The 22,483-nt window shown below is 40.3% G+C and overlaps 1 protein-coding gene across 1 annotated transcript in view; it reads right to left on the bottom strand.

The window, feature by feature from the left end:
• Positions 1–19,211, bottom strand: part of mybpc2a (myosin binding protein Ca) — a 36,278-nt gene extending 17,067 nt beyond the window's left edge. The window contains exons 1-11 of the mRNA XM_080043895.1: positions 19,207–19,211; positions 12,078–12,164; positions 11,240–11,388; positions 10,790–10,907; positions 10,450–10,498; positions 5,675–5,731; positions 5,169–5,341; positions 4,692–4,824; positions 2,679–2,803; positions 1,113–1,218; positions 451–626 (exon numbers count right to left, since the gene is read on the bottom strand). Coding sequence (XP_079900021.1) covers positions 451–626; positions 1,113–1,218; positions 2,679–2,803; positions 4,692–4,824; positions 5,169–5,341; positions 5,675–5,731; positions 10,450–10,498; positions 10,790–10,907; positions 11,240–11,388; positions 12,078–12,135 — 1,144 coding nt within the window. The 5' untranslated portion in view covers positions 12,136–12,164; positions 19,207–19,211. The remainder of the gene's footprint in view (positions 1–450; positions 627–1,112; positions 1,219–2,678; positions 2,804–4,691; positions 4,825–5,168; positions 5,342–5,674; positions 5,732–10,449; positions 10,499–10,789; positions 10,908–11,239; positions 11,389–12,077; positions 12,165–19,206) is intronic.
• Between the last annotated feature and the right edge of the window lie 3,272 nt (positions 19,212–22,483).

Here is a 22,483-nt window from a genome sequence, read left to right as displayed (position 1 = left end):
CACTCTAGATTACATATTTACCAAAGCGAGAAAATACTTAAAGGTGCTACAAGGAACTTTTAAATATTTCTGAAACAGTCTACTTTTCCTCTGATGATCATGAATGACAGGCCCTGCTGCTGTTGTTTACAGCTTTAGGGCCCACAGTTTTGTTTACTAACATATTATAGTCTTACGTTTGTTGCCAACTTCCCTCAAAATTATCTTGATTTGTGATGATAGAATTATCCAATACTAAGAAAATGTGTTGTGTAAACCAACTGCATGGCTCTGCAAATGTAATGAAATCCCCCTCCTCTGAAACTGCACAGTTTATATTTTAAAATAAAAAAAATTAAAAAAAATGTATTAAAAACACCACATGACATTTGATTTGTGGATGTCTAAAATGAAATTGCGGAAAAATAATCCTAATTAAATTTTTTTTTTCTTCATCAAAGGGAATTGTACCTTCAACCTCCAGCTCTGCCTTGGATTCGTCTCCGTTGGTGAAGACGTAATACGTTCCGATGTCTTCCTTCGTCGCTTCGTTAATGATCAGAACGTGTTTCTTCCCGTCTTTCTTCAGCCTGTACTTTGATGAACCTGCAATGGTGTCTCTGTTCAACTCTACTCCATCCTTCATCCTAAAGGGACACACAGACACACAAAGACAGACAGACAGACACACACACACACACATAGACAGACAGACAGACAGACAGACACACACACACACAGACATTCTCATCATTTAATAGGTTGGATAAAGCAGCTGGCAGTGCTATGGTAACATGGGTATACACTTGGCACAGAGGTTTCCAATCACGCTTCTTGTTTTTATGTTCAGGACCTGCAAGCGTTTAATCACCCATTCACAGGGACGTATGTAAACTGGCTATGAACCATTAACCTTAACCTAGTCTTGCACAGCCAGACCAAACTACAGTTCGTAGTACGGCAAGGCAAGGCAAGGCAAGTGTATTTCTATAGCACAATTCAGACACAAGGCCATTCAAAGTGCTTTACAGGGGCACAAAATACATCAAGATTAGACATTAGAAATTGCATATATGGTGAAAACAAAGAACAAATGCCTAAACCTAATTGAATAGGGGGAAAGCCCAGCTCACCATTTCACGCTGGCTCCTTCCTCGGACACTTCCACCTCAAACTCGACCTTCTCCCCCACGAAGGTGTGCACGTCATCCAGCAGCTTGGTGATCATGATGGGGGGCTCTGAGGGACAACAAGCAAAAACTTTTAGACGAACTGTACAACAGCAGGAAACATTTTACATTTTTCATCAAGGCAAGGCAAGGCAAGGCAAGGCAAGTTTATTTATATAGCACAATTCAGACACAAGGCCACTCAAAGTGCTTTACAGGGGCAAGATTAGAATACATAAAACACATTATAAAACATTTAAAAGCGATTAAAAGAAGCAAATAAAAATAAAAAAAAATAAAAACATGAAAACTGGATTTAATAAAAGAAGCAAATAGAATGAAAATTGCAGGTTAAAATGGAAACAAAAAAGTCTTCAGACTCGATTTAAAAGAACTGAGAGTTGCAGCACACCTCAAGTTCTCTGGGAGTTTCATCATTAGAAAATTAATTTAAAACTTTGACAGTTTTGAGTGCTACTGAACAGACTGCAAATGTACACATGCTATGAATATAAGATAGACTGTATAAGATATATATACCTTTTAAATTGCTAAAAAAAACTCAGACCTTCTTTATTTCTTGACAACTCTTGAAAACATTTCTGTACTACAGGTGTTTCTGCACTGGCAATGGGTGACATGTATTTTATTTTTCAAAAAAAATTGGACAACAGAATATGCTAAAGCCCTTATCAATGCCACCCCAAAGACACGCTTGTCTTTTACAGAGTCTAGGTCTCCTGAGGTGAAGCAGGCAGCAACACGGCGAGATACTTGACGCCCCGCTAGCTTGGGCTATTTGTCATCATCAGCAGCCAGCCAGTCAGTCCCCCTCCGGATGAAAAACCCTCTCAACCACAATCACTGCTCCTCACAAACGTTACAATTTGACTGCGGGGCCTCAAAACAAAAAAAAGTTTGGTGGAATGAACTTTGATGTCTTCGGTGCAGATTTGTGGCTTCATGCGTTAAAAACTAGGGACAGGTATATTTCCCCCAGGGTTTACACACAGGGACAAGAAGCGTGATTCTGACAGTGTAGCCGCGGTAACAAGCAGGTGGTGGACACAGTAGGCAGCCATGTTTACACTAAGATAAATGCCTTATTGGTGAAACAACCACACTGAATACATTTTTCTACTTTTAAATGCGCTACGAGGAACTTTGCAATATTTATGAAACTCAAATTTTTCCTCCGATGACCATACATGACATGTAACAGCAAATGAGACCATCGGTGCAAAGAATGCTATTTTTATCTAGTTTTTCTTAATGCCTTTGTCATGGGTACACTCACCCAGGAACTGGCGTAATAAAAACACAACCGCTTTTGTCCAAAGGGGGTGCAAGACATTTCTACAACTGCATTTTCTATTGTTTTTACGGTTAATGTGAAGCGTAAGTGGCCTTCATTCAAAACCATCTGAAAACAAGGAATTTTGTCTATAGACAGTGATTGTGTGTGTGTGTGTGTGTGTGTGTGTGTGTGTGTGTGTGTGTGTGTGTCAGCAGCCAGTGACTAATACAAACCTTTGACGAACACCTCCCCACAGGTCTTATCTTCCCCGCACACGCACTCGTACGCCGCGTCATCCGACAGGTTGCACTTGTTGATAATGAGTACGCGCTTGTTGCCAATGCACTCAAACATGTACCTGGACACACACACACACACACACACACACACACACACACACACACACAGGGATGATAATGAGGAAGATTATATGAAAAGTAGGAGGAAAAAGAAACATTAGGAAAGGTAGACAAAGAAAGAAAGAGAGAGAGGGAGAGAATAATGAAAAAAAATGTTTTTAGAGGCAGCATAAGCATATCGGGCCTTAGGCAGTGACTCACAGTTTCAGACAATGACATAATCCACTATATATTAACAGGTATCTTCTCCCACACAGTCGTGTACATTTGGGCCACAGTACAAACGTAGTGACATCACTCTGAGGACTGATGTAATGCTACAGTCTCATCCATTGCAAAAGCAAAAGGACGGTCGTGATGAGGAAATATATTCCCATGGTTACTAGCTTCACATCCATGCACTTCAACTTGCCAGGTGAAGATTGCTTGCCATTAATATAGTTAGACTTCTTTGAGTATATATGTTAAAAATAGATGTTATTTTCACTTATCTGGTCACTCGTTTGCTGGTACAGGTCGTTTATAATCATCACCCGTTCGTCAGACCGTTTCTTGAACAATTGAACAGTTCCTATAGGAGGTTTAACGTGACATGGTAAAATCCCAAGCCCCTCAAAAGGGCAAACAAAAATGTTTTTCTTCTTAGATAAATTCTATCGAACACTATTCTCCTATTTCATAGTCCTAAGTGTAGAGACACAATTTTTTATTTATTTATTCTTTAATGCTTCTGTATACTTCAGTGTAAACCGTCCGACGAACCTCGCAAACCTACACAATCAATTGTTAAGTAGACAGTATGTAGTATACATGTTGAGAATGTAGGAGGGAGGACGTTAGTAGGGCTTTTCGAACACAGCCATAGTCTTAGATGTACACCTGGCTGTTATATCAGGCTGCCTCTGTCCTCCCCTTTAGAAGTGGAGAAGGAGAATCCCAGTGATTCTAAACTCTGTAACCTTCCACATTTGATTTGTTCGATTTTAATGGCCACAGTGCACAGCCTGGAGGAAAACTCACGGGAGGCGCCAAAAAAAAAATGTCCCGTCTCTCACAGTAACTGTTTTAATCAAACGGGAAGGGGACCGCCATGCTTTCAGTGAACAGTGTGAAAGCTGCTCAAAAAAAAACGGCAGATGGCGGAGGAGGCATTGAAGAAATATCACTAGAAACAGCTGTACGCACTTCAATAAAACACCAGAAGAGTTAGTTGAAGGAGGAGAGAGACACAGGCGCTGGAGAGGTTTAAAAAAAACACTAACATTCATATCTACTGTCGGTGAAGCCTCACACTAAAGGCTCGAGTGTTTGAGCCTAAATAATGTTATCCAGAGGAGCATTGATGCCATCTTTAGTAATTAGCTTCTTGTCCCCACCGTAGCTTCTGTAAAATCTCAAAAAAAGGAGGGAGCGTTGCAATCTATAATCTCACCACTTGATGTTGCTAAAATACTCAGATATTACACAATGCACATTTTTTAAATGAATAAAGGAATACTTCACCCATACGCAACTGGCGTTCTATCATTATTAAATCGCTATTATAATATAATGAATGAGGTTTATCTTCCCTCAGTCTTTCCTCAGTCTTCCCTTGGCCCAGCTGTCCTGTTAATCCTAACCCTACATTTTACTATGCGTGATGTCACATTAGTAAAATGTAGGGTTAGACAGTGATACCATAAAACACTCTTTCTGCCTTTTCTCAGGCTAGGATGAACCGATTTAAAAAAAAATTTGCACATTTAAACTACATAAGATCTCAGAGTTCAATACACCTTCATATTCCCACCAGTGAAGTAGGTCTTTAAGCAAACGTTTTGTACATTTCCACACTCACACAGACACAGTGCACCAGCTATAAAACAGTGACAGTAACTTGCTCACTTGGCGGATGGTTTGAGTTCTGTTCCGTTCTTGAGCCACCTGACTTTAGCGTTGGGGTCGGTCACGTCACATGACACCTGGATCCTCTTGCCTTTGTCCACAGAGTAGGTGTCGGCTAGCTTCCTTATAAACGCTGGCAAGACAGAGAGAGTTTCCTGTTAGTACAATGTAACTTTACTCTTCCTCAGAAGTGGCTTTTGTGTCGCTTTTCAGGCCGCCATTGTAAATAAGGACTGTTAATTTGTTTATGACTTGCTAAATAAAGGTGAAAAAAAGATATACAGTGCTTGGTGGTAAAATATTGTCTTTGTTTGAATTTAATTAAAAAATATATATAATATAAAATAATTGTAATAAAAAATTAAAATAAATAAATAAAATGATAATAAAAAATAAAATAAAAAATACATTTTTTATATATGAAAACATTTATAAAATACAATTTAAAAAACAATTTTTTTTTTATAAAATCCTCACCGTCAGTCTTCTTGGGCTCCACCTTCTTCTTCATCTTCTTCAGCCTGGACAGCATGCCCCTCAGGTCCGTGATGCCATGCTCAAAGGCAATCTTCTCGTAGTCACAGGGATTGGCTGCCGTCAGGATCGCCCACACGTCCACTTCCTCTTTCGCCTCCTGTTTTTTCACCTTCCTATAAATTTATGTTTGAGAATTAAGAAGATGAAAACAAATTGGGAGAAGATCAGATTTAGGGCAAGGCAAGTTTATTTCTATAGCACAATTCAGACACAAGGCCATTCAAAGTGCTTTACAGGGGCATGAAATACATCAAGATTAAATACATCAAGTATAGAATAGACATTAGAAAAGTGAATTAAAAATAGGATTAGAAATAATACATTTAAATTAAATAAAAATTACAGGTTAAAAGGGAAACAGAAAAGTCTTCAGATTTGATTTTAAAGAGCTGAGAGTTGCAGCAGACCTCAAGGGCGAGACACGGTAGGCAAGTAGATGATTTTACCTTTTCTTGAGCAGGGCACTGAAGTCAAGATCACCTGCATCCTCACCTGCATCTCCACTGAAATTTAAAAGAAAATACATTTTGGCGGTTATATTGGCCATGTTTATACATTATTTACTGGTGAATTAGGTAGAGTAAACAAAATAGCATTAGGATATCCACATTCAATTGTACACTCATTTTATTCCACATTACATAGATCTATAAATACACACAGAAATTACAATACACAAGTATAAATTCTACAAAGACAATGTTGGCATATGCAATAGCAAACGGCAGCTTTCTAATATATTATCGCTCGAGGTAAAATTTAACCTTGATGCAAAAATATTTTGATTGACAACATTGCGCAGAGCGTTTTTGATGGGGACAACAAGCTTGCCCTCAATTCCAGTTGACAGACAGAAATCACATTAGACAAGCACATGTAAGCAATGTAAATGTCAAAAAGGAACTAAAATAACATCCTTTTCAAAAACAAACACATCACGAATTGTGCCAGTTCTAAAGGACGGCTGAGCTGTAGTTGACATTGAAGTGGTCTTATATGAAAGTTTGAGCCCATACTGTCGTCATCTGTGACTGCAAGTACCCGCTTAAGATTTAAAGGTGGAGTCAGTGAATTTGGAGAACGCTTGTTGTCAAATTCAGTGAATACTGTATCTCCTCGCGATCCGCTCCCTGACAATATTGTGTGCGTTGAAAAACAATCTTTTGTTAATACACAGATTAGGCTCTGTAAAATGTTCTGTAAACAAAGGGTATGTAAACAAAAGGGGGCCCACCATAGCTAGCAACATGCCCATGTACAGAGCCAATAGGCTGTGTATTAACACTGAATTTCTTTCCCCAGCACGCACACAGTACGGACAGGAAGCGGATCATGAGGAGAAAATTCATGGATTTTGATAAAGAGCGATTTTGACAACAAGCTTTGTCCAGAATCACTGACTTTCAACAAAGCAGGCCTTTTCATGCAGAAGACTTTATTTTATTTACAACTCCACACAAAGGTTGAAACTATGGCTGTGTCTTATTGCATAAATAAACTCTTTATTACGCCCTCCCATGCACATTTACAAGTGATGATATAAAAACCATCCCATGCTCTCCACTAGTCATCAGTCACCCCCTCTTGAGCTCAACAAGGTGACAAGTTCTGTGTTTGTGTGTGTGTGTGTGTGTGTGTGTGTGTGTGTGTGTGTGTGTGTGTGTGTGTGTGATTGTGTGACATGTGCCAATAAAATGTCTACAGGCTTGAGTGCTTGCAGTTTTCCGGTGTGAACAGTTATGTTGGCGGATGCGTTGCTGTGTGTGTGTGTGTGTGTGTGTGTTACAGCGTAGAAGAGTGTCTTTTTCCCTGTCCCAGGCCGAGGCTCATTGAACCCCCCAGAGAGAGACCAGGGTAAATACCAATAAATCCCAAAGCCATTCTGTGTGTGGGTGTGTGTATGTGTGCCTGCATGCGTGTGTGCGTGTGTGTGTTCATGTTTTGGTTGTTTGGTCCAATGGATGAACGCTCCGTCCCAAGGATAACATCCATCGCGGGTTGTCCTTGCCGTCCCAGATGGGGAGTGATAATACCCCCTCGTTTACAGGGCGACAGGCTATCACCAAATGGTTGGGTGAGCATGACAATGTTAAATAACAATTGCTAGATTTCAACTTACTACGAGATCCTTGCTTTCGGGGGATTCTTGTGAGTGCAGCAGCGGATAACTACTACGCTTAAAGGTGCATTGTGCAGTTTCAGGGGAGGGGGATTTGTTTACTTTTGAAGAGCCTGCAGTAAGTTTAAACACAACATATTTACTCTACATGTCATTATTAGTGTTAGCTCTTAGTATTATTATATCTATCATCCTAAATAAATAAAAAATGTTGGCATCTGAAACCAAATGTTAGACCATGACGTTTGTTGACAAACAGTGGGCCCTGCTGCTGTAAACTACAACAGTGAAACAGTTACTTTTCAGGAGGCTTTCGAACTTCAAACTGCTTTCAATTTTCCCTTGAATACAGTTTGTTTATTCAGTTATGAGAATATACATTAGAAAATGTGTACTTCTCTTACACACCCAAAGTTACATAGTGCACCTTTAAAAGACCAAATGATGGCAGAAAAAGTCGTAGCAAGAGGTTTTTTTTTACACAACCTTTGCTTTCCTTTGAGAATCTACATTAAAGTTCATTGATGCAACAGACAGATTTTCCAATGCGGTTTGTGGTCTAGTAATTTGGACCGAATTTCACATTAAAACGTGGGATCAGGGGATTACTGTAATGACCTCTCTTTGATGGTTAGTAGAGCTGCAGTAATGGGGAATGTACCTGCGTCAAGGTATGGGGTAAAAACAATAACTCAAATGCAATATTTTTCGTCGGACAGAGCAATACAGACTTTTGTGTTTTTTACTGGGAGTTTTTTCTCAGCCAAGCTAAGGGTCTAAGGGCACGGTGTCGTACTGTATGGAATGTAATGCCCACTGAGGCAAACGTCTATTTGTGATATTGGGCTATACAAATAAAACTGATTTGATTTGATTTACAGACACAATGCCAAATAAAATAATAATATAATATAATGTGGAATTAAATGCAATTAAATAAAATGCCGTTCCTTCCACACAGTGAGGAACAGTCTGAGCCTGCAGTGTAAGTGTGTGCAGAACGCGTTCCGCTGCATATTTTTACTGCTTTCCCTTTGAAGACGCTTCACCCACTAGACCAGTCAGCAAAGCCACAACATGAAGTTAAGAGAAAATAGCTTGAAAATGCCCCGGGCGTGTGACAGAGAACTTGGGCTATTTCAGTCATGAAACACACACATTACAATCTAGAATAAAATATTAAAATAGAAAAAAAAAAACTGCAAGAGAGAATATGACTGAACAGGAGTGAGTAGGGATGAGTGTTGAGAACTGATACTAAATTGGTACCGTGGTTCTTGAATGGTTGGTACCGAAATATCCCCAAAAAGTTCCTGGACAAATGACTATACTGCTATTTGTATTTATATATGTCATCTGTCCAGCATTTATCACAGCAACCTCACTCTCCCTCCTACGGAAGAGCAGCAAAAATATTTTTTTTTCATTGTGCAAAAGTCGAAAGTCTAGAAGAGGTTAAAGGGATAGTATTTTTGAAGTGGGGTTCTATGAGGTCCTTATGCATGGTTAATCTGTTACCTTATGGAGATGGTGACTGTGCTGGTCGCCATCCCCATGAGGTGACATCCTAACTGTGCCTAAGTACACCAAACCACCCCACTTCAAAAATACTGAACTACTCCTTTAAAATGTCCAGGATGAAGTCGAAACTCAATGTTGTGAATAATGTCGAAATTTCGGGAATAAAGTTGACCTTTTAAGACTACATGAAACAGGCCATATGACTGTCTGTAGTAGATTTAGAATTAGTATAATTGGGTGAATCCATAACTCAGAATCGGCCTTAGTAACATTGATTTCTCGTTTTGTCATTATTAGAATGCTATTTTTATATAGTTTTTCTTAATCCCTTTGTCATGGGTACGCTCACCCAGGATCGACAGCTGGCGTGGTAAAAACACTACCACTTTTGTCCAAAGGGGGTGCAGGAATTAACACAAACTGAAAGTTCCTCGGAGCATCTTTTAACTTTACACTTCGACTTTTTTCTGAAAAAAAAAACTTCCTCCTCTCATTTTTTTTCTTCCCCCTCGCCCTCAGAATCTAGTCTTATATAATTTAGCTTCAGCACTCTGCAAATAAATGCACTGACACTGCGTGTGAACCACAACGTGAGGCTGTCTCTTCCACCTCATCCTACCTGTACCTTTCTATTCGTGCTCTAATGAGGGAGGGAAATTATATTTTTAAACACAGATTACAAATATGGAAACCGAAGGTGTCAGTGCGAACTGCGAAGGTGTCGGCAGATTTGCGATCACACACAGCGCACTGCCAGTACACAAACTGAGAAAAAAAATTATAAAAAAATAACTTACACAGTCACAGGATAGATACATAGAAACACTTCACACTTCAAGTAGAAGCACAGACAGAAATAGACGAGGAGGGATACATACATATGCATAAGAAAATAGTGCCGTTGGGGAAACTGTCAGTAAAACATGTGAAGAAACACATAAGATGTTAAAGCATGTGGCACTCGAAGGTGAGGTAACACACCAAGGCAGCAGATGCAATAAAGATGGAGTCAACGATTCTGCAGAACGCTTGTTGTCAAAATCACTTTTTTTTTCAAAATCAGTGAATATTTCCTCACGATCCGCTACCTGCCCATACTGTGCGATAAATCCAGTGTTCATACACAGCCTAGACTCTGTAAACTGGTATGTTAACAAAGTGGGCCACCCGTAGCTAGCAACCTGACAGTTTAAAGGGCCTAGGCTGTGTGTTAACTGTTAATTGTATGCAGTGCACACACAGTACGGACAGGGAGCAGATCGTGAGGATATATTCACTCATTTCTACAAGTGATTTGACGACGAGCGTTCTCCAGAATCACTGACTCAACCTTTTAAGACAGGAATGGCAGACAGACTTGACTGGCACAAAGCCGGCTTAAACTGAGGGCTTGACAAACACACACAAACAAACACACACACACACACACACACACACACATAGACATGTTTTAGACTGACGGATGCCGGAGGCAACTATTCTACAGACGAACATATGGGAGACAGAGTGACGGGTGGCGGGTGACATGTCGAGTAGACCCTCGGCGACACACACACACACACACACACACACACAACTCACGATCGTTTAAACGACTCCAATATGTTGTCCTGCGCATCCTCTTGTACAGCTGAAAAAGAAAAAAAAAACAGAAAGCGGGTTAAAGAAAGCGCTTGTGAAAGCTCAGTCTATAGCTATAGATTTATTCATTATTTCTCGGCGGAGCTTGGGGCCTAATAAACTAAATCATGACCTCGCCAGCCCAGGCCACTAAATGATAGGAGCCCTAATGTGTACCCGCACACTCACTGATTTATTGAACTGACAAAGCTGTTTACAAAGCGCCAGTGGATAGGTGGAATAGAAGATGACATTAATGAGATTGTCTGGTTCTGCGGTGTGGCTACACGCGTATACGTACCCTCCACCGTGATGTCGAAACTGCAGCTATCGCACTTGTCTTTGGAGGTGACCTCGCAGCGGTAGCCCCCCGCATCCCCGTCCACCACTTTGATAATGCTCATCTCGTAAGTGTAGATCTGAGAGAGATAGAGAGAGAGGGAGGGATGGAGAGAAAGAGAGAGAGATAGAGAGAGAGAGAGAGAGAGAGAGTGGATGAAAAATAAACACCAAGGTAAATAGACACACATAAATAGACAGAAAACACACAAACAAACTCAAGGACACTAACTAACTCACTCACTCACTCACTCACTCACTCACTCACTCACTCACTCACTCACTCACTCACTCACTCACTCACTCACTCACTCACTCACTCACTCACTCACTCACTATGTAAAGTGATTTTAATGAACTGGTAATAATAAAAAGTCGATAACAAAACACATGACATAAACCTTCTTGTTACCTTGGTGTTTCTGTCGTAGGTCTCTTTGAACTGAATGTGCTTCCCGGCTTTGCTCATGAGGTCGAGCCATTTCCCCTTCAGCCACTTCATGCCCGGCTTCCTCTGCAGGTTGGAGGAGTCCACTTTGGCCACAAACGTGATGTTCTTGCCTGGTTACCCAACAAAAGAAATGACACAAGGTAATTTATTCAAATATCGTTAGCCTCATAGCACAATTGCCTAAATCATATTTACTCTACTCTACTTTTACTCTACATCTACTCTATTCTACATCTACTCTACTCTACATCTATGTTAACTGTCTGTATTTGTTTAATGGTAATGTCTAATATATAGCGTTTTTTAGACGATTTTCCCAGCCCCAAAGCACTTTACATTTCTTACCACATTCACCCCACGTTCACACAAACACTCATACACTGTGTATTTAAAAAAATTATTTGGCATCAAAGGTGTAGTTAGCGATTATTCTAGAGAATGCTTTGTTGTCCAAATCAGCGATCTCCTCACGATCCACTAGGCCTAATACCTATAATACCTGTCCGTACTGTGTGTGTGTGCACTGAAATAAACCCAGTGTTATGTTGCTATAGCTATGGTGGGGCCCCTTTGTTTGCATAACCTTACCAGTTTACAGAGCCTAGGCTGTCTATTAACACCATTTTCAGCGCACATGCAGGTAGCAGATTGTGAGGAGATATTCACTGATTTTGACAAAAACTCATTTTGACAACAAACTTTCTCCAGAATCGCTGACTGAACCTTTGAGTGGGCGACTGACACTATACCTTCATTTTTGAACATAATTCAAAATGGCGGATAGTTTTTTCCCCCAGACCTTTTGTTGCCGTGGCGCTCTCGGGCTTCTGTACGAATATTCCAGTCTGCTCAGACATCTCCCGCTCCTCCCCGGGCACCGCCTCATCTGTGGGTGTGAGACAGAGGCATTACAGAGGGAAAAGTAAAGCTAGAATTTAGGGATATGGCCACAACACTTAGATACAAAAAATATGACAAACACATTGTAGATGACAACAGAGAGACAATTGGACCAAGCAAACCTCCAAAGCAGCAGTCCTCTTACGTTATGACGTTTATACTGTGAAATGTATGGAGTTATTTTCCTATTTTTATTCGAATATATGATGGGCGGTTACTCTGAAACCCAGGTCATTCACTCACGCCCCAGTGAAAAAAAAATTAAAAAGGCAAGGACCCCACGTGAGTTTTTGTGTTATTCTAATGATGCAATTCCTGCAACCAGATTTCTTTGGTACATCGTTTTATTTTGCCTTACGATATGGCGATATACACAGGGGGGGGGGGTGAATGGATAAACAAGGTTAAAGAGTAACAGCCCATATGGGACGCTCTTAAGAATTAGAGCGAATACACCCGGGGTTTTTCACAAAAAATCCAAGAGCAGAGAATACATTTTGCTAGAAGATTTTTCGAGAGCGCACAGAAAGGGCTTGAGTGTGAAGAGGACAGCTGGAACCAGGATATCTGTGTGAGCAACAATACATCTGACTGCAACAATATATATACTGTATATATAACAATAGGTCTTAGCACCAGCATATGTACAGTTTGAGCGGTACATCTGAATGCAAGCAGAAGCTATTTGGGTGCGAGGGCAGCGTTTGAAGGGGTAAAGAATTACACAATCCTAACATGAAACAATCAATCATGCTCTCAAACCAAAAGACCAACATCTTGAATAAAGATATAGGAAAATAACTCCATGGAAATGTATGTATTCTCTTGGGGGGAATGAACATGTATAATTCAGTCTCAAACCACATCATCCTATCCTCTATGCTTGTGGGTCTATCTATCTATCTATCTATCTATCTATCTATCTATCTATCTATCTATCTATCTATCTATCTATCTATCTATCTATCTATCTATCTATCTATCTATCTATCTATCTATCTATCTATCTATCTATCTATCTATCTATCTATCTATCTATCTATCTATCTGGTTATTTAGCACTAAAAACTAAAGCAACAGTCTCTCCGTGAGGCAAAGTCTTTCTTCGTTTTCGTAAAAAGCCTTTTGCAGCTACACATCACAATGCATTTGGGACCCCTGTGAAAAATGAAAGGAGACCCCAGGGGAATAAAGAAAAGTCTTCAGATCATCTCTGAAGACATGGTATTAGGGTTGACTTTGCAATCTCCCGCCACCCATGTTCACTGTCAGAACATGAGCTGCAGCTGTATATATATACACACACTCTTATCTCAGTGATGAAATATGACTTGAATCACTTGTTTTTTTCTTTTGCAAGTAAATTGATGTAGGCTCTGCGAGGTGTTTGCTTGTCAGTTTGAATGCTTTACAGAAACACCAACGTATTCATTTTCTCTTACCATCGGGAGGCAACTCTGCAAAAAATGGAGCGGGGGATGGAGAAAAAAAGAAAGAGAGAGAGAGAGAGCAGGGAATATGTCAGTGTGTGTGTATACAGTGTGTGTGTGTGTGTGTGCTGTTAAACTAAACACAAGCGTTAATTGGCCCAGTGGTAATCTTGACTTCAGGTGAGGAACACTCACACGTTAAATCAACAAAATCTCACACTCCAAAAAAAATTCTCTCTTTCTCTCTCTCTCTCTCTCTCTCTCTCTCTCTCTCTAATTAATAAATCCAGTTTTTTCTGTTAAGGAAAAAACACACAACTGTTAATGAGTTATGTTTCCAACAATCACGTTTAAAAAAAAAATCATTTTATTTGTGCTGAAGTCAAGAGGATGTTAACTGTCAGTAATCGTCTGACTTTTGGCCCTTTTCCCATTATATGGTACCGGTTCTACTCAACTCGCTTTTCCACTATGTAAAAGTACTTGGTGCATGTTTTTTTTGGTACCTACCCAGTTGCGTACTTATGGATACTGAGTAGAATTATTAGCAACTAATGTCGCTAAGATGACTAGCTACAGAGAGGCGGACCGGTACTATCATGGGTACTATCTTGTCATTTAAAAAAAGATCTCAAGTATAGTACCCGATACCAAATGAGAGTAGAGTAGAATCGAGCCGAGCCGAGCCGGTACCATGTAATGGAAAAGCGCCCATTGTTTGTCCCAGTTCCGTATAGTCAGACGTTCTGTAAGTGTTACAGTGAAACAAGGTTCATAGACAAGCACCAGGGACAGATAGAGGCTCCACCAATCAGGTAGCTAGGTGGGGCCCTGGCTGGGCATCCATTGGTCCAGACCGGTTGCCTAGAGAATGGATCCAGGGTCACGTGTCACATAAGGTCATGCGCCTCCATAAATCCAGAGAGCCACACCCGCCGCCGCCATCACCTCTCTCTCTCTCTCTCTCTCTCTCTCTCTCTCTCTCTCTCTCTCTCTCTCTCTCTCTCTCTCTCTTTCACACACACACACACACACACACTCTCTCTCTCTCTCTCTCTATCTCTCTCTCTCTCTGTGTCACTCTCTCACTCCCTCTCTCTCTCTGTCTCTCTCTCTCACACTCACTCTGTCTCTCTCTCTTTCTATCACACACACATACAGTACCATCTCTCTCTCTCTCTCTCTCACACACACACTCTCCCTTTCACATTCTCTCTCCCTCTCTCTCTCTCTGCTTTTATGGGCTCAGTTAATTTGATCTTTTAATCAAAAGTGCCCCCGAGGACGGATCCAAGTTCAGATGTTCAGCATGATTTAAAAGGGTACAGTGAGAATGCTAAGTGGGTGAAGCCCGATCCTGGAATGGCACCCAAGGGACACTTTTGAATGTTTACACTGGTTTACACTGCTACGCAATGAGACACTTGTTGTGTTTGGGAAGGTGGAGGGTTGCTGGGTGAGAATCCTTGGCTCTGATAAACGCTGGTTTTACATGTTGCACAGTAGGAGGGAGAGGATGATTGACTGAGGCCCAATTCAAATTCAGAAAATTGTAATTAAACAACCTAAAAATATTCAATAATGCTTTCATTTACAGGCCGCATATTCCTTCGTAATTTTTTTAATATAATATAATTTATAAAAATACTTTTCCGAAAAGGAAAAGAGGAATGTCCAGAGGGTACTGACTGAAGTTGCATCTGTATCCAGTTTGAATCTCATTTCAAACCAAGTATTAAGACTTCAATTAATCTGGACACAATCTCTAATTCTAGGCTCGCAGCCTGAACAAAACCTAAGATATAGAGTTTGTAGGAGAGTTCGATTTGAGGTCGACCTCCACCGAATCACTCATTTCAGAACGATATCTCAATAATACCCAACATATTCCCATCCTTAAAATACACGTAGCATAGTGTAGCAGTGTAATTTCACCGTCATCATTTATTCAGTGTATCATCAATTTATTATCAGAGCGCCGTCAAATACAACAAGCGAAATGTCTGAAATTTCTTCAAGAGAAGCATAAAGAAAACCTCTTGTACTGTTGCTATTTTTCAGCAGTAGTATGTTGCAGTATTTCTCCACATATCCAACACACACACACACACACACACATATATATACGATATATATACCCAGCAAATGTCCAGGCAGGATATATCACTTTTTAAAATACATAAACCAGATGTCATCACAAGTTTGTTTGAGAGTGAGGTTCACTGCCTTCTTCTTCTCTCGGATGTGCTTTGGTGGAAGCGATCGATCACAATACTATTATTCACTTTGAAAAGCCTGTGTGTGCTTTTTGTGTGTTGCTATAGCGCTGTCACAGACGTCTCCCACGCCTGATATATTTGTACAAGTATTTCATTTCATCTGACAACTGATCAGATGAATTTGCTGTGACTCGAGTCGCTTTTAAGTTGTGCTGTCTTTGCTTTTGTTTTCAGCCTTTTTTCCGTGAGCTTTTTTCTTTTATACTGTATATCACGTTTGTTTGCTACATAAATAAGGATACTATTCAGATTATACAGTAGATGGGCTGTGCAATTAATTGATTTTGAATTGCAGTTACAATTTCGACCTACAAAAATTACCAAAATAAGGTAATCGACTTTTAAATGATGATGTTTTTAAAGGGACACTGTGTAACATTTTAAGTAATTTATTAGCTAAAATCAATATCCTCATTCAAAAATATGTCCTCATTGGTGTAAAATCACCTCTGCCAATAATCTGAATTATCCTCCTGAGCGGAGAATTACAAATATTAATGTTACATTTTGTCCATTGAGCGGGCAAGTCGTATGGAGGAATCCATGTTTTTGGAATGTCATCAGGTGCATTGTTTAGAATTTAGAATTGTTCTTGTCCTTGAAGGCCACTGTAGCTTCTGTTATTATTCAAAAGGGATGGGGCTACCCAGGGAGCGTTGCATTCTAGAACTTTCTAGAACTTTCTTGATGATGTCATATTACACCGTGTCCCTTTAAGTCAGGTCAGGTTGCCTTTGATACTACAGGGCATGTTTACAGTTGAACTATATTTGAATTCAAGTAAAATCATTTATTGCTACACCTGTTCTTAGATTTGCTTGTGTGTCTTTGTTGAAAAGCGCTATACAAAAACAAATGTATTATTAATATCACTATCATATTCATAAACAACTCTGTATCCATATGCTGAGAGAACCAACTTTGATCTTAAACACCAGTGATGGCCGTCACCATAGCAATCCAGGGCTTCCGGGCGGAAACAGTTTGAGTCTGTCAAACTCAGTAAGAGATTCGAATGTCAACACACAAACAGAATGCACAAGCAGGGCTGGGTAGATGTGTGTGTGTCTTACCATCCCTAGGCTCATTGTTCGCTGGATGAAAAGAAACAGTTGGTACATGGAAATTAGTGGTGTGTAAACAACGAAGGGTTAATACCGTGTGTGTGTGTGTGTGTGTGTGTGTGTGTGTGTGTGTGGGAATCTGTGTGTCTGTGTGTGCGTGTGCGTGTGTGTGTGTGTGTGTGTGAATGTGTGTGTGTGTGAATGTGTGTGTGCGTGAGTGCGATTATGAATGAAAAAGCTGCTCATCAAAAGATCGGATATAAGACAATGTAACGTATAAGCCTATTCACTGAGACATACACAAAAGCCTCAGACAGACTGGAACACACACACACACACACACACACACACACACACACACACACACACACACAGACATACATAACGCAAACATTCACACCGATGACAAAGCAAAGCGCTTACCTACAGCAGGCTGGACATCTGTTAATGAAGAATAAGCACATGTTAAGCAGATGAGCCGGGTCAAAGGACTGGTGAGGCAAATACAATGTGCATAGCATAGCGAACACACTCACACACACAGACAGACAGACACACACACACACACACACACACACAGACACACACACACACACACACAGACACACACACACACACAGACAGACAGACAGACAGACAAACAGACAGACAGACACATACACACACACACACACACACACACAACAAACAATCACTTTCAGCTCACACACAGTACGGACAGGTAGCGGATCATGAAGATATTCACTAATTTTGACAAAAAAAAATTATTTTGACATCAAGCGCTCTCCAGAATCACTGACTCCACCTTTAAAAACCTGTATATATGGCTTTAAACACAAGTCTTGAGGCTTGCAATTTCTCTGTGGTCTACCAAAGGGGCTGCCATTGCTGCCAGTGAGCGGTTATAATGTGTCATTGTCACTATGTCTGAATAGAATTAGCAGAAAGCCATAGCGCTACAAAGAGAGCGTTCCTGAGAATATCAAACCCAGAGATAAGGTTTAGATGAGGTCAGATATTTCTATAAATAATTAAAACATTTTACAAGGTCGCGCACTTGGAAATTAAATCAGTTTTCTCACTCTTAACTTTGATGCAAGCTTTTGATTTCCGCTCGTAAAACTTTATGGCGAAGTTTTTAAAAGGTGGCTAAAGTGTACTCATGCACCCGTCAGGTTTACTGTAAAGGGACACACACACACACAGACACAGACACACACACACACACACACACACACACACACACACACACACACACACACACACACACACACACACACACACACTGCTAACAGGACACTTTTACAACACTGGCTCAAGGACAAATATGAAAGATTAATTTGGATGTACGGTATGCATTCGCAGATTTAAGTATACTTAAAAATAGGAAAGTCAAACACACACACATAGACTCATACACTCAGACTCATACATACGTTGTGTCACTTAACATAAATTAAACACCTTCTATTTTGCTCCAAACACCTAATTAAATTAGCATCTCTGGCGCCTCGAAATAAACTCATAACATGTCCTCAGTGCTAATAAAAGAATATTATTCATGCATATAACGTGTGTGTGTGTGTGTGTGTTTCTGCATGGTATGTGTGTGTGTGTGTGTGTGTTACGTGTGTGTGTTGGTGTCTGTTTGTGTGTGTGTGCGTGAGTGTGTGTGTGTGTGTGTGTGTACATGAGTGTGTGTAGCTTCATGCAGCTCCACTCTCAGTCCCATCACCACAGAAGTTCATTGCTTCTGTGTTTTTTAAACTTAATTAATCTTACATGTGTTTGAGTGAGTGTGTGTATGTACAGTACCTGTGCGCGCGTGTGTGCATATGTGTGTATGTATGCGTGTGTGTATATGTATGTACAGTACGCTTGAGTGTGTGTGTGTGCACGTGTGTACTGTGTATGTTATGTGTTTGTGCATGTGTGTACACATGTGCGTTAGTGTGTGTGTGTGTCTGCACATGTGCATGAGTGTGTGTAGCTTCATGCAGCTCCACTCTCAGTCCCATCACCACAGAAGTTCATTCTTCTTCTGTGTTTTTATTTAAACCACATTTCTTTTCTTACCCTCCTCCTCCGCTGCTTTCTCTGATAAAGGGGAAGACACATATAGTTTTGTGGATGAAGATGATGATGACAGACAGACAGACAGACAGACAGACAGACAGACAGACAGACAGACACACAGACAGACAGACACACAGACACACAGACAGACAGACAGTGAATGCGGTGCGTTTTCTTACCCGTCTTTTCTGAAAAGCAGAAAAAAACAAGAAAAGCATTAGACAAAATTCAACAATCTTAATGTGAAGCTTTTGATTCAAACATTAATTTTCTCACTGGTTCAAATGGCAGTTTAAATCTATAAAAGCTGAATTATCTAATGTGTGTAACTGTAAAAAAATGAATAAATGTGATGTGTGGAGCCCAGCTTGTGGAGTGGAGATTAGATGTCATTAAGGCCCTAACCAGCAGGGGCTGCTGCAGCCTTATCGCCCTCGGCTGCTGCAATTAAACAACAATTATGTAAATGAATTTGTTCATTCTCATTATTTCATATCAGACAACAGCAGCAGCAGCAGTTTGGTTAGACAGGGCGTTCAGAGGTGACTCGCTCAACTGTTAAAAGAGAGGCATACTGTGATCTGAATAGCTTTATATATACATCACTGCAGGGACACTTCATATACAGCTCTGGAAAAAAATTAAGGGACCACTCCAAATGTTCAGTGTCTCTCGTTTTACTATTTATAGGCTTATGTTTGAGTAGAATAAACATTTTGGTTTTATTCTAAGAACTACTGACAACATTTCTAACAAATTCCAATACATTTTTTGTCATTAAGATCATTTTCAATAAGTAATGTAGAGATGAAGATATGAAAAATCTAGACTGGTCTCTTAATTTTTTTCCGGAGCTGTATATATTTATTGCATATATATATATGGACAAATGGAAAGAAATTGGGAAAAATGGGCTTTCATAATTGCATTGCAGTTTAAAGGTCAACATACAAATCTTGTAGTAAACATACACCCAGCGTAACTTTTTTTAACAATGGCATAAGGGTTCAAACGTTGATGCATTCTCCTCTCAAACACTGCAGTAAATCAATAGCAATCTGAGGCACCCACCCATAGCCTCTACCCCCATATAAATCATCCGACACCATTATAAATACACAAAACTGAGCACAAAATATGCACGATTTTAAATAAACAGTTTAATGTGGATAACACAAACACACATTTCACATCCAGGCAGCTTTGCTTGTTTTGTGCACCTCTTCATGATTTCTGTAGGGTTTGCCCCGGGCGGTATGGGAGATGATTGGGGAATAGACACATAATTCAAATGAGGCGCGCTTGGTTTACAGAATCAAACAGAGATATAAATATAAGGACGTTTTTCAGAGAGGGGTTTTCGTGAGGAATATAATTGGGCTTGAAAAAATAAAAAGGATTCTTAAAGGGGCGGCCTCAAGACAAAAACGGCTTTTGATAGGATAAGTACATCAAAGTTCCAGGATGGTGGATCTAGGTTACTTTAGAAGCTCAAGGGTGTGTAATGAGCTGACAGATTAGGCATGACTCCGTCTGGCAGACACACACTAAAAGCACACACAGCTGCACTGCAATAATTCAGCTTTTGGCAGCGTTTACATCTTAACCATCTGTTTAATAATTTTGCAGGTCTGTGCCTCTCATTAGGGCCCCCTGTTTAAATGTTAAAATAAAGGTTTGAGTGCTTTGTTAAGGCAGGGAGACGTACTTTCAAAAGGAGCTAAGCATAGTTAAAGGTGGAGTCAGCGACTTTTCGAGAATGATTGTTGTCAATTTTTTGTTTGTTTGTCAAAATCAGGGAATTTTCTCGTCATGATCTGCACACTCAGTGTACTGTGTGTGCACTGAAAAAGAAATCTGGTGTTAATACACAGCCTAGGCTCTGTAAATGGGCATGTCGTTAGCTACAGTGGGCCCCCTTCGTTTACATACCAGTATACAGAGCCTGGGCTTTGTATTAACACTTTATAATACACAGTGATTTTGACAAGAAGAAGTGTTCTCCGGAATGTGCTGACTGCCGAGCACCGCGAGAATGAATGAGGACATCATTCTGACAGCTTTAACGAACCACCCACAACAATCCACAACTGGCAGCGCCCCGCGAGTGTCTCATGAGTCTACTTAACAGAGGGTCTAAGATATCAAGGCTCGCTCGGTCGGCCTTGGCACTCGGCTCGCGCTCAAGGCTGGCACACCATGTCTGGCGCACGGCTCTGGTTGGGGGGAGGGGGGGGGGGCAACACTTCTATTTCTGATAAGGTTTGTTTTTCAATCTGTTAATGCCTCGCTCAGCACTGTAATCCACCGGGGATCTGTGTGTGTGTGATGCAGCAGGCACTAGAAACTTTCTTTAGGTCCCTCTGTCACGCCCCCCTATACTGTAAATCATAGGGCAGTCTGTCGCTCAGTGTAAAGGTGCTACGAGGAACTTTTAAATATTTCTGAAACTGTCAGATTTTTCCTTTGCTGATCATAAATAACATGTAACAGTTGTTTGTAACAGAATGCTATTTTTATATGGTTTTTCTTTATGCGTTTGTCATGGATACGCTCAACCAGGAACGACAGATGGCGTATTAAAAACACTACCGCTTTTGTGCAAAGAGGGTGCAAGAATGAACACAAACTGAAAGTTCCTTGGACCACCTAATTTATGATCATCAGAGGAAAAAATTTGACTGTTTCAGAAATATTTAAAAGTTCCTTGTAGCACCTTTAATGTCAAGTTGCTCAAAAGCAGGAGCAGAGACACACAGCAGTAGACATTGTTTTTATCAACAGCCCGTCGCCCCTAGAGACGAGTGGGGCGTTAAATAAACGGTATAAACTGCTTTTACTAAGGTTGTTTGGATGTTAAAGTCCCAATAGTCTTTGTATGAATACCCAATAGTCTTCATATGAATACCCAATAGTCTTCATATGAATACCCAATAGTCTTTGTATGAATACCCAATAGTCTTCATATGAATACCCATTCTGAGCCTCATTAACTCTCAGTGGAGCGGTTGCATATCAATAGGAGATTTCAAATTAGAGTTTTGCTTCACTGGTGACGAGATTTTTAGAGAAAGTTATTGACTCCTTTTTGTAAAAATCAGTGAATATCTCCTCATGATTCGTTACCTGTCCGTAATGTGTGTGTGTGTGTGTGTGTGTGTGTGTGTGTGTGTGTGTGTGTGTGTGTGTGTGTGTGTGTGTGTGTGTGTGTGTGTGTGTGTGTGTGTGTGTGCTGAAAAGAACCCAGTTTTTAAACAGAGCCTAGGCTGTGTATTAACACTGGATTTTTTTATCCAGCACACACACAGATAGGTATTTTGACAACAAGTGATTTTGACAACAAGCATTCTACAGAATCGCTGACTACACCTTTAACGCTGTCACTGTACCTGATTCAAAATGAGTGTAGGCTCTCCTCAACAACGCATTAATAAAGCACAATTTTCAGTCAATAGA

The sequence above is a fragment of the Ammodytes marinus genome (genome assembly GCF_949987685.1).
Source record: "Ammodytes marinus genome assembly, chromosome: 16".
Classification (NCBI taxonomy): domain Eukaryota; kingdom Metazoa; phylum Chordata; class Actinopteri; order Uranoscopiformes; family Ammodytidae; genus Ammodytes; species Ammodytes marinus.
This window is presented reverse-complemented; position numbering and strand designations above follow the sequence as displayed.